We start from the raw sequence: 11,383 nt of genomic DNA, 5'->3' as shown, positions 1-11,383 counted from the left end.
GTCATGTGTGGCTAATTTTCCTTGTCATTTTCAGTTCTAGATTCTTATGTATTTGGTTTTCAGATTGTGATTTTCACTTGATTTCATTTTTCTATCTAGTAATCTTTGGTTTGGTCTTCATTAAAATGTTTGGTTTGTACTCAGTTTCACTTGATCAATGGAATTAGGGTTCTTATTATTCTAGTTAATCAAATTATAAATTTTGTATATGTTTTATGATTTGATGTTGATAGCAAGTACTTCATTGGTTTCAAGTAGATCAAAATAAGTGTAATCAAATATTATATGTTCTTACACTCCCGAGCATATGAAGAGTATTGAACATTGTTGGTAATTGTTACATGAACTCAAAGTCTTCTAGTGATTTAATTCAAGAGCTTGTTTGTGTTGAATCAACTAGATGAAGTTTTACTTTTTCTTTTGGAACGACAAATACAAATATATACTAAACTACTCCTAAATTATTCCACCTATGTCCACAGTGCGACTTGAACCCTCGACCTCAAGGAGGAAGGGCAACTTCGAATACCGCTGGACTAGAAGCCCTTTAGTGAAGTTTTACTTAAAGATCATGTTTTGAGTAAAATAAATTTGTTAACATGGATATTAGAGCTTATTAATATCTTGATTACCAACCTAGAGTGAACATGAATTGAAGTCATACTACACTACATGGTACACGAAAAGGAATCAGAATCGGAAATGTCTTGTAAATCCTAAATTCTAGTTTTTAACTTGTTTAGTTCTTAAGTTGTTTATTATTGAAATTAAATTTCACAAACAACCCCCCCCCCCCTATTCTATCAAATGATTATGTGTATGTATGAATACATGCCTAAACATTAAGTCTCGTATCTCTGTGGACCAACCCTGCTTGCTCTATAGTATCTCATAGTATATAGTAGCAGTGATTTGTATTTAATTGTTATTATTATATCTTTTTATTTGTTGGTTTGACACCCAAACAACAACGAGTAGACAATATTGCTTCTAGGATTCCTTAACAATATATGCCAATAAAGGCAACCATAGGGGTAAAGTACTCGAATGAACACACAATCCTTTCTCCCGGATAGTATGATTCATTAACACCTACAGATTGCGAATCTGCCAGTGTTCCACAAGACTGTCTAGAATAGTCAGTGGTCATCATCTATACTCTACTAGATGACTAGTCTTAGTAGTACAATAGTACAATGTTGTTCATGGCCTCTCACCACTTTTTATCTTTTACAACCCCTTTAATACCCAATATAATTGAAGTATGGTAGTAAAATAAATTATTTATTCCAACATTTCAATTAATCAAGCAAAATCATGTCATAATACTTTAGTACTTTATCTAACACATATAATTATAAATACACATAAATCGTGCACATAACATTTAAGAATTTAAATACTTCGTATCTATGTGTAAGACGAAAATAACTATGCACTCCCTTGTTAAAGGTGGATGATTGATGAGAAAGTTAGTTACTCGTCGAACACCTTAGTTTTCCCTTTTAAACAATCTATATAAAAACATTATTAAGTTTTAGTCGTCGTTTTATACTTTTCGAAACTATAATAACAGTATTTTAGATTCCTCAATAATCCCAAATAAATATCGAGTTCTTTCAAATAAGGAATTACCGGGTAAGATTATATCGGAGGTAGGATCTGTTTGGTATACAAAGTATACAATTTGGAAAATCCATTTTAAACACATCACTAAATCTATCTTAGACATAACTTCCGTAAGTGGATCGATCAATATAACAAATGGAATTACTGATAAATCGTATTTATAGGTTCAAAATAACGACTATGAATATAAATATAAGTTACACTTAAAATATAGTAAGTGCAGCTTAACTTACAAGAATTTATGTCAAAGTTAGGAAAGTCGCGGGCAGAACTTTGACTCTGAAAACTTCTTTCCTTTGGGCTCCTAGATGTTGTAGCGCCTCGCTAAAGGGGTCAAAAGCTCAAAACTATCGGGGCACAGGGTATGGGAGAACTTCCAAAGAATTTGCAATGAAAGAGTGTGAGAAATCAGCAAAACCCGACATCTATTTATAGGCTGCTAGAGAGAGGGCGCGTTGCGCCCCTGACCTAGACGCGTCGCACCTTTGCGTAGGCGGCAAGGACCGATTCTAGGCGTGATACGTGTCATGCTCTGGGTGGTGTTACATCGCTAATATGAGGTAAATTCTCGAATCTTCAAAAAATCATATATTTCGCATACGAGCTCCGTTTTCGACGTTCTTTATATCCTCAGTTTCGTATCGACGAGTGCTACAACTTTTCTTTAGATCGCGACGGCTAATTTGCATTCTATTTTTAATTTACAGTCTATGAATATTACACTGTAAATGACTTTGCGAAATGCTTAACTTCTTCGTACGAGCTGAATTCTCAGCGTTCTTTATATCGACAGATTTATATTTTCGAGGACATCAACTCTGGTTTATATTGTTTTGGCTAAAAAGCATCTAATCTGCATTTCGCTTTTTATGACACACATTGTTGTGTCGCGTTGAACACGAAACTTCAAAATATCAAAACTTCCTCATACGAACTCAGAATTTGGTGTTATTTATATCTACGGGTTCGTAATCATAGTTAACATGACTTTCGTTTAAATTATTTATCATAAATAATATTTATTTTCGAACGTTTATTTAGCCCTATTTGTTAAGTTTTAAAATAAGCTTGCATACAAATATTATATACATATAATATATGTCCTTCTCTCTCTCTCTCTCTATATATATATATATATATATATATATATATATATATATATATATATATATATATATTATGTTTGAATAATTCTTTATTCATTTATTCATAAAAAAATTTACATTTTTCAACCGCCGTAGATACATAATTTCTAAGAAATGCCTAGTAAGAAACGCATAAGATGTTTCATTTATTATTTTAATTTAGGGTGCTATGAACTACATATTATGTGTATAAGTCAAACGGTGGTTATAAAATACTGCATATATTCTTGTGACTTGATGTTTTTCAAACCATATTTTAGACATTAAAGTTATATATTTATATGTAGAATGTTTATTTCACAATAAAATTAGGTATTTATTAAAAATATGATTATAATATGAATATTACATGTTTATACTTAACATTATGCTTTAAGTATAAAAACTGTATTTATATAAAAAAATGTGATTTTTATATATATACAAAATACATTTATATAGTTTCAAATTTAAAAAATATTATATATATATATATATATATATATATATATATATATATATATAGGCCTAGATTATTCTATTCAAAGTAATTATTGTGTTATTGTATGCATAAATGTGGGCCAATCAATTTTACTTATTTTAAGAAAGCGATTAATATAAATTATTGAATTAAATATAATTGAAAAATATCATCTAATTTAATTACGAGGGTATTTTAGTCAATTAATATAGATTTAATAAAGGAAAATTGCATATTTTAAGGGATTATAGATTCTATTAATTTTAAAAATCCGATTTTACGAATTATAATTCTTTTAATTCGGACATTCTGACAGAATGTGTTTTTGAGTATATTCAAAAATAAAAATATTCTTGAACCATAAATAATAAAAATATTCTTGAACCTATTTATTGATCATGACTTTAAAAACTTCTCGTAGAATAACAAATTCTTGAACAATTAATTGAAGAATAAAAACAAAAAATACATTATTTCTTATAGAATACGGGTAACAATTGTTAAGAATTACATTTATTGTTAAAGAATAAAACTAAAAAAAATTTCAAAACCGGAAAGAAAACATCAAAATCTAACAACGACATTACTACATTCTAAAAGAATAATGTTGCTTAGAATCACTTTCAATTTTGCGGTCCGTTCTTCAAGCATCAAATCTGTGAAAACAAAACCAAATTGTAGTTTAGATTCCAACAGAATTGGAATTCATGATTCCATTCCAACAGAATTGGAATTCATGATTCCTTTTATTTTCTTCATGTCAATCTCAAGAATTGTACCACACGTTTATGTTTTCTTTCCCTTAGATCACAATGTACTCCATATCTATCAAAATTCACAAGTATACAATAAGATCATCAAGAGAATTGATTTTTTTATCTATTTAACTAGTAAAACCCAATCAAAAGAAACATACCCAATTCTGTTTTCCTGCCAAAGAACACCACTAGAGATGGGTAAACTTGGTTCTTACTTCTATATTTATGACACATTCGATCTTTCACCTCGTAAAACTGCAGTTCATATTCAAGTTTTATGAAACATATATGTAACAAAACAAACACATATTCATGAATTTTATGAAATAAATGCGTAAACAACAAAAAATAAAAAGTTCATATTCTTTAATAAGTGATTTAACAATTTGAGCCCTAAAACTGTATAGCATCCTAAGCAATTTAACAATTTCCAAGAAGAATTAGCAATTCAAATAATTGAACAAAGCAACACCAAACCGTGACATATTTTAAGAGACAATAACATATATGCAATACCCCATGGACAAAAATACCCTTCCAGCAATACATTGAATGCAGAAAGCAGAAAGCAAGTCCCAAAAAATACATTGAATGAGATACAAAATAATAAAATGATAAAAACTCAAACCTGAATGCAGAAAGCAAGTCCCAAAAAATATTCTGTCAACACATCGAAGCCGAAGATTATCTCCCTATGTTCCCAATTCCCGATTGCAAAACTGTCGTCCCCAAACTCAGAAGCCGGAAGAATTATCTGAGGTAGGTTAACTAGAGACTCATCGGAGCTGAGTTGCCGCCGGTCAAAGTCAATATCATCTCCACCTTCTTCATCATAATCTTTCTTTAACAACGGTTCGCCCTTCGGTGGTGATTTGAAATTTAATTTCCTCTTCTTGCATGGTAAGATGCTGCGTTTCGGAATCTGAGTTATACTCTGTTCAGAACTCGAAGCGGTCGGGTCATTTTCCGGTTAGTAACGCTCACTCTCATCGGATTTCTGGTTACTGTAATAAAGATTGTCCTCGAAAAGAGATCCACAGGCGTAATTTGCATATGCCAACATGCCATAGCTAAATGATTTCCGAACGTAGCATTCTCGAACGATTCGCCGTCTCCGGAATCATCGCCTGATTCCGAGTCAACAAGATTGGAATTGGAATTGGAATAGTCACCTTCGTCACTCCTGCTTTCGCTAATTTCATTATCATCCTTGCCGGAGGCTTTTTTGCCTCTTTTAATCGAGACGTACTCCTTAAAGATCTTAACTTTTCTTAATCCCGCTTTAAGTGCTGAATACTCGTCTTTATCCCCCGATGAAGTTTCAGATGATTGATTTTGAGTTTGAGCAGCTCTAGGAAAAGCGCTGATACCCTCTAGGATGCTAGGGCTTTATCTGGTGGGAGATTGAGGAAGACACGCTTATTTATTTAGTCAATACCATGATTATAGGGATTATTTTTGGAATTTACTAAACAAATTACTAAATTACCCTTATTTATTTATTTAATTATTTAATTTTTTATTAAGTTTTGATTGGCCCACATTTATGCATACAATAACACAATAATTACTTTAAACACCTGGACCTCTCTCTCTCTCTCTCTCTCTTTCTCTCTCTCTCTCTCTCTCTCTCTATATATATATATATATATATATATATATATATATATATATATATATATATATATATATCCGATAAGAAGGAAATTTTTGGTAGGAAGGTAAGAAGTTTTTTTCTATATATTTTTTTGACGAACAAAATAAATGAATCACTAGATGATTCATTTGTAAGATGATTCACAAGAAACAATTCCCAAAAAAACATCTTTATGATTCATTTTTAAGTAAATTAAGAAACAATTCACTTTTATTACAATTTTAGTGAATAACAACAAAATCATTGTATAAATGAATCATCGAGATGTTTTTTTGAGAATTTTTTCTTGTGAATTATCTTACAAATTAATCATGTAATGATTCATTTTGTTTGTTTGCGAAAAAAATATGTAGAAAAAAAACTTCTTACCTTCCTACCAAAAATTTCCTTCTTATTTGATCTTGACTCTCTCTCTCTCTCTCTCTCTCTCTCTCTCTCTCTATATATATATATATATATATATATATATATATATATATATATATATATATATATATTCATTTTGTTTGTTCGCGAAAAAAATATGTAGAAAAAAAACTTCTTACCTTCCTACCAAAAATTTCCTTCTTATTTGATCTTGACTCTCTCTCTCTCTCTCTCTCTCTATATATATATATATATATATATATATATATATATATATATATATATATATATATATATATATATATAGTTTTAAATGGAAAATGGTTAACATTGAACGAAATTAGAAAGCTTAGTGTTATAATTGAAAAAAATAGAAGACTTAATGTCTTTTGTGTCATTTTTTTTTCAACTTTGACATGTCAGTGTCACATAATCAAATAGTGTCATGTCAGCATGTCACATAACCAAAAAATGAGACGTCAACATGCCACATCATCGGGTAACTATGTTGATGGATCAAGTTATCATAATTGCAAAAATTAAAAAGCTTAGTGATTAAATTGTAACAAAAATAACGCATTGTCAAAATCGAATTTTTATGAAATTATAATAACATTTGTGTAATTTACATTACTTTTAAATAATTTGATTTTCTGGTAATTTACCTTAGTTTTAAATAATTTAATTTTCCGGTTAAAGCGTTTTGATTATTTTGTAGGATTTTATTCGGTTAAATTGTTTGACTACATTAAAACTACGTATCGTTATTTTTTTAGTAGTAAAGTGGCCGAGTCGTTTTACATTGTGAAAAGTTTTGAAGAAAGTAGATTGGGCTTGCCCATTATTAAGAATGTCATTGGCAACCCCTATATATTTAAAAATAATGATTTTCCTTTTAAGGCCCAAACTGAAATGAAAAGTCCATATTATTGTTCGTTAAACATATGTCCCTCAAAAGTATATATATAAAAATCCAAACATTTGTAATATGTTTGATTTAACAAAATAGGGTTAAGTATGTAAAAACATTTGAAAAATATAAAAAATAAAGATGTATAATTGTATCGTTAATACTTAATATAAACTATAGCATTTTAATGATGATATAGACCAAGTAATATTTTCCCTTCTAAAGGGGCATGGCCCATGGGTGACATATTTATGTAGAGGCCCCACCCCCACCCTACCATCGCAACTGTTTTCTAAAAATGAAAACCAATAGAAAAGTACACATCTAAACACGTTTTCTAATTTTCTAAAACTAAAAATAAAAAATGAATAAGTTTTAACTAAATATGTTTTTTAAATTTTTCCAATGAAAACCGGAAACGGAAAACGAAATATTAAAAGGGAAAACGAAAAACAGAAAATGAAAACTGTTTTATTTCAACATTTTTTCTAATTTTCCGTAACTAAATGCAACCTAAGATTCTTAGCAACATTTTCTTGGTATCCGTTAAAGTTATCATTTCACATAAAAAATTTGGAATGTTTTAATCAACTTTTACCAAGAAAAAGAAAGTACAAACAAACATAACAAAGCAAAAAAAAAAGACAAAATTTTGCTTCAAAAAGATAGAAATAATTGGAAGAAAACATCACAAAATCCTTGAACCTAATCTCATCTCATCTCAGGACTATTATCAACTGCAAAAACACCAATATAACAAACAAATTAAAATATGACTCCCTCTCCCTCTCCCTAAACCCCTACTCTTTAATCTTATACTCAAACCCCCTCTACTTTCTCTACCACCTAAATATAGCCCTTCAACACCTGTACAATCAACAAAACAAATCATACTAAAAAACTCAATAACAGATATAACCTCCAAACCCCTTCTTTAAATTTAAATCTAATCTGCCTGAGGCATCATATATCCATTTAGCTTTGGCTCTGGTACTGGTACTGGTTCTGGTTCTGGTTCTGACACTGATTGTGGTTCTGACTCCCTCACATCATTCGGCCCACCTTTGACTCTCATCTCCACCACCTTCTTGTGGGAGTTGGAGTGCAGTGTCGGAACAAAAGTCGGACTAGCTGCCGGGCGGTACTCCGGGAACAGCCGCCCTGACTTGTACCGAACACCGCAGGCATTACACAGGGTCTTCGGTCCCATTGGGCCCGCCCGCCACTGGGGTGTTTTTGTAATTTCACAATGCAAACACTTTCTCACTCCCTGTCCCAACTGAATTTGGTTTTGGTTTTGGTTTTCAGTTGGTGGGCCCGCTTGGATCTTGGACTTTTTCACCTTCTTTTTCTTCTTCTGATCAGACACAAAATTGTTTTCAGATTCAGAAGAAACAGGGGCAAGAAGGAGAAGAGGAGAGAGGAGTTCAATCATGGCACGAGGGTTAAAAGTTGTGGGCCGGGGACGTTTGGTTCGGGCCCGTTGAGGCCCACGTTGAATCGGGCTGAACGGAATCATCTTGCCGCCACCAGAGGTGGAGGAGCTGGAGCTGCTGCTGCTGCTGCTCTCAAGGACTGAGACAGGACTGGTGGTCTGGAATTGGTGGTGTGCCGCCACCGGAATAGTCAATCCACCACCAGAAAAGGAATCTTCCACAAAATTTGAAAGCCATTCCAGCTGGACAATATCCTCATACTGTGAATAAAATAAAATAAAATAATAAATAAAGATGTAAGTTCAAATTCAATGACATAATGATAATAATGGAGCACCATAATAATTTTAGTCAAAACAATTAATTAACTTTTCTTCAAGAACACTGTTTCATTCCTTCATCCCAAATTAAGTATACTTTACTCCTTTTACGTGTAATCTGACCAAATTTGAAAATTGAAATATAACCCTTGCTTTTTAAATAATCTATAATTACAATTATTGATGGGCCCACAAAAGTAAAACATAACAATCCACTTTTTAAACAGTTTTCGTTCATTGGACTTCCTCTAACTCAAAATTAAAACTCGCATTTTGTTTTAAATATAAAAAAGATTATAGCTTTTAGCTTCAGAAAGAAGATCAAAAGTCAAGAAAGTTGCTTTTATTTTATAGGCTCCCTCTATCTCAAATTTAAAATTCCACATGCCAACGTAAAATCTATTCAATAATGTAAAAAAAAAAAAAAAAAAAAAAGTTAAAAACAATCAATCTTCATCATCAGCTGTTATTGATGAAAGTATGAAACTTTACCCCTAAAAGTAACTTCGATCTCAACAAACAAAAGAATTAAGCACTAAGCATGTGCAGGTGTGCTTGTGCTTGTGCACAATCATCATTAAACACACCATTTTTAATAAACCGTGTGCTTAGCCGGTCACCAGAAGTCCAGAACCGACAGTGGTGACGTCAGATTCCGGTGGGTGACCGGTGACCATATTTTTAGAATGATAGAAGAAGGGAAGAATGTGAAGTGATGGTGGTTGGTTGGTTATTTACTCACCGGAACAGCAAGCTCTGCCGACAGTGCGGAGGCGCTATCACTATTGCTGCCGCAGAAGATGGGGTCGGAGACCTGCAAGTCGTCGGAGTTGTTGGTCCAAATGTTGGGAAACTCGTTACAGTCAAGGGAATTGAGAGAGGTGTCGTTGACGGGAGGGAATTCGATTAAGTCGTCAATGTGATCAAAGAAGCTCCCACAATCAATCTCTTCCATCTCGTCCATGAAATTCTCGCCTGACATTTTCTTTTCTACTAGCTGAATGAAAATGCACAAAAGATATTGTTAAGTAATATAGCAAGAAAAAAAAAGTAGATTTAATAAGAGTAATTTCTATGTAATGTGAATCTGCAGGGGAGCACCGATGGATGACATATTGACAATGGTGATGTGAGACATTTCACATAGGCTTTCAGTGTAGCACGTTAGCATTTAGTTTTTTTGGGGATAAGAATAAAACAAAATCTCGTGAGAATTTTCCCCGAATCCAGCTGTAGGTGCTTATGTTTTCTCCATAATCAGGAAAACTCCAACGATGGATGGCTGTCCTTTTCAGAATTATACTAAATTTAGCACCATTGTATAGTACATCAAACCAGTATTCCCCTTATTAATTATAGGAAAGCAGAGTAATTGCAGAAGAAGCAGACCTTGGATATTAATGGCAGAGAAGCACCGCTAAGCTTTGAAGTTTAGAACAGAACTACCTGCAAAAGTGAAATTTAAGTTCAGAAAACTGGACCAAAACGAAAATAAGATGTTGAAAGTACAATTTAGGAAGAGAAATGCTATCGACTTGACGGGAACCAAGCAAATGCGCATAAGAAAAACGGAAAATCGATATTGAAATTCGTAAAACTGATTTCAAATTTGCAAATTAGCTGAATATGGAGAAGATAGCAAAAATGAACAGAGCTTATAATTCAACCGGTTCAATATTTGTTTCAGAAATCCAACAAAACATGAAAATACACCTCATATCTTCCACCTCGCTACCAAATTTGAAGCAAATGCGAAACGAAGATGTCGAAAACCTCTAAAACAATCATTAAACTAGTCATGCAGCATTATTTGTTTACAAAGCGAGAGAAAAACGTAGGCAAACCTGAAGCTGAAAACCCTAATTCCCTCCTAAAAGCTGCAGGATAACAAAGTAGCTGAAGCAGGAACTCCCAAAAATTCCCGAGGGGCGAAAATTTCGAAGACGAAGGTAAAATTCCCAAAGGAAACGACAAAATGCTTTATATTTCGAAATTCAAAAACCTACATAACAATACTCCAATTCAATCTCAATCAATGAGAAGGATGAATGAAGAATTTGAAAGGGGAGAGAGAAACCCTAAAAAGGGAGGGAAGTGTGTGTGAGTGTTAATGGTAGGTGAAGCTCTTCCTTCATTGATAGCTGGCTTTTATTACTAATGACCCACCATTTTTCTCCAACTCCTGTCTTTTATTACCTCATGCGTGGGTCCCACACGCACATCTACTCCACCGCTCCCTCTCTCTTTTTTCTTCCTGTGACCGTATATATACATTAAAGTATACGAGTATGTATGATTGTATGTGTATTTATTAATAAACTTTTCAATAATTATTATAAGATATTTTTAAACAATATTTTACGACTTTATCTCAATAAGTAGTTATTTAGGTGTATTTCACAAATCTAATTGATAGTTAAAAATATAACTTCTAACTGATAGTTAAAAATATAACTTTTATTTATTATAGAAGTGTTTTGATAAAAACAGTAAAAGATTTTGAAATGTATAAACACATATAACAAATAACTATTTAAAATAAATAAAAAATAAATATATTTTTAAGGTAGTTTTAGAAATTGATTAAAAAAACTCAATAGCTTTTATATAAATACAAATAAAATAGTTTTAGATATAAAGTTTTTTATTTAAACTAAAAGCAAACAAACTTATACTTTCAAATTAAAGTTTTTACTTAAATC

The 11,383-nt window shown here is 31.9% G+C and overlaps 2 protein-coding genes across 2 annotated transcripts; both read right to left on the bottom strand.

The window, feature by feature from the left end:
* Positions 1-4,036: 4,036 nt before the first annotated feature.
* Positions 4,037-6,857, bottom strand: LOC145130136 (uncharacterized). The gene is made up of 5 exons (XM_079064983.1): positions 6,817-6,857; positions 4,998-5,343; positions 4,621-4,926; positions 4,151-4,247; positions 4,037-4,059 (listed from the first exon to the last, which is right to left on the bottom strand). Exons 1-5 carry the CDS (start codon positions 6,855-6,857, stop codon positions 4,037-4,039), a joined length of 813 nt encoding a protein of 270 aa, XP_078921109.1.
* A 704-nt stretch (positions 6,858-7,561) lies between these two features.
* Positions 7,562-10,907, bottom strand: LOC145132504 (GATA transcription factor 8-like). The gene is made up of 4 exons (XM_079067302.1): positions 10,526-10,907; positions 10,071-10,127; positions 9,424-9,678; positions 7,562-8,621 (listed from the first exon to the last, which is right to left on the bottom strand). The coding sequence occupies exons 3-4, from the start codon at positions 9,661-9,663 to the stop codon at positions 7,872-7,874; spliced, it is 990 nt and encodes a 329-aa protein (XP_078923428.1). The 5' UTR covers positions 9,664-9,678; positions 10,071-10,127; positions 10,526-10,907; the 3' UTR covers positions 7,562-7,871.
* Positions 10,908-11,383: the final 476 nt, after the last annotated feature.

Source organism: Lactuca virosa, chromosome 8, assembly GCF_052849685.1.
Source record: "Lactuca virosa cultivar CGN04683 chromosome 8, Lactuca_virosa_CGN04683_v6, whole genome shotgun sequence".
Classification (NCBI taxonomy): Eukaryota; Viridiplantae; Streptophyta; class Magnoliopsida; order Asterales; family Asteraceae; genus Lactuca; species Lactuca virosa.
This window is presented reverse-complemented; position numbering and strand designations above follow the sequence as displayed.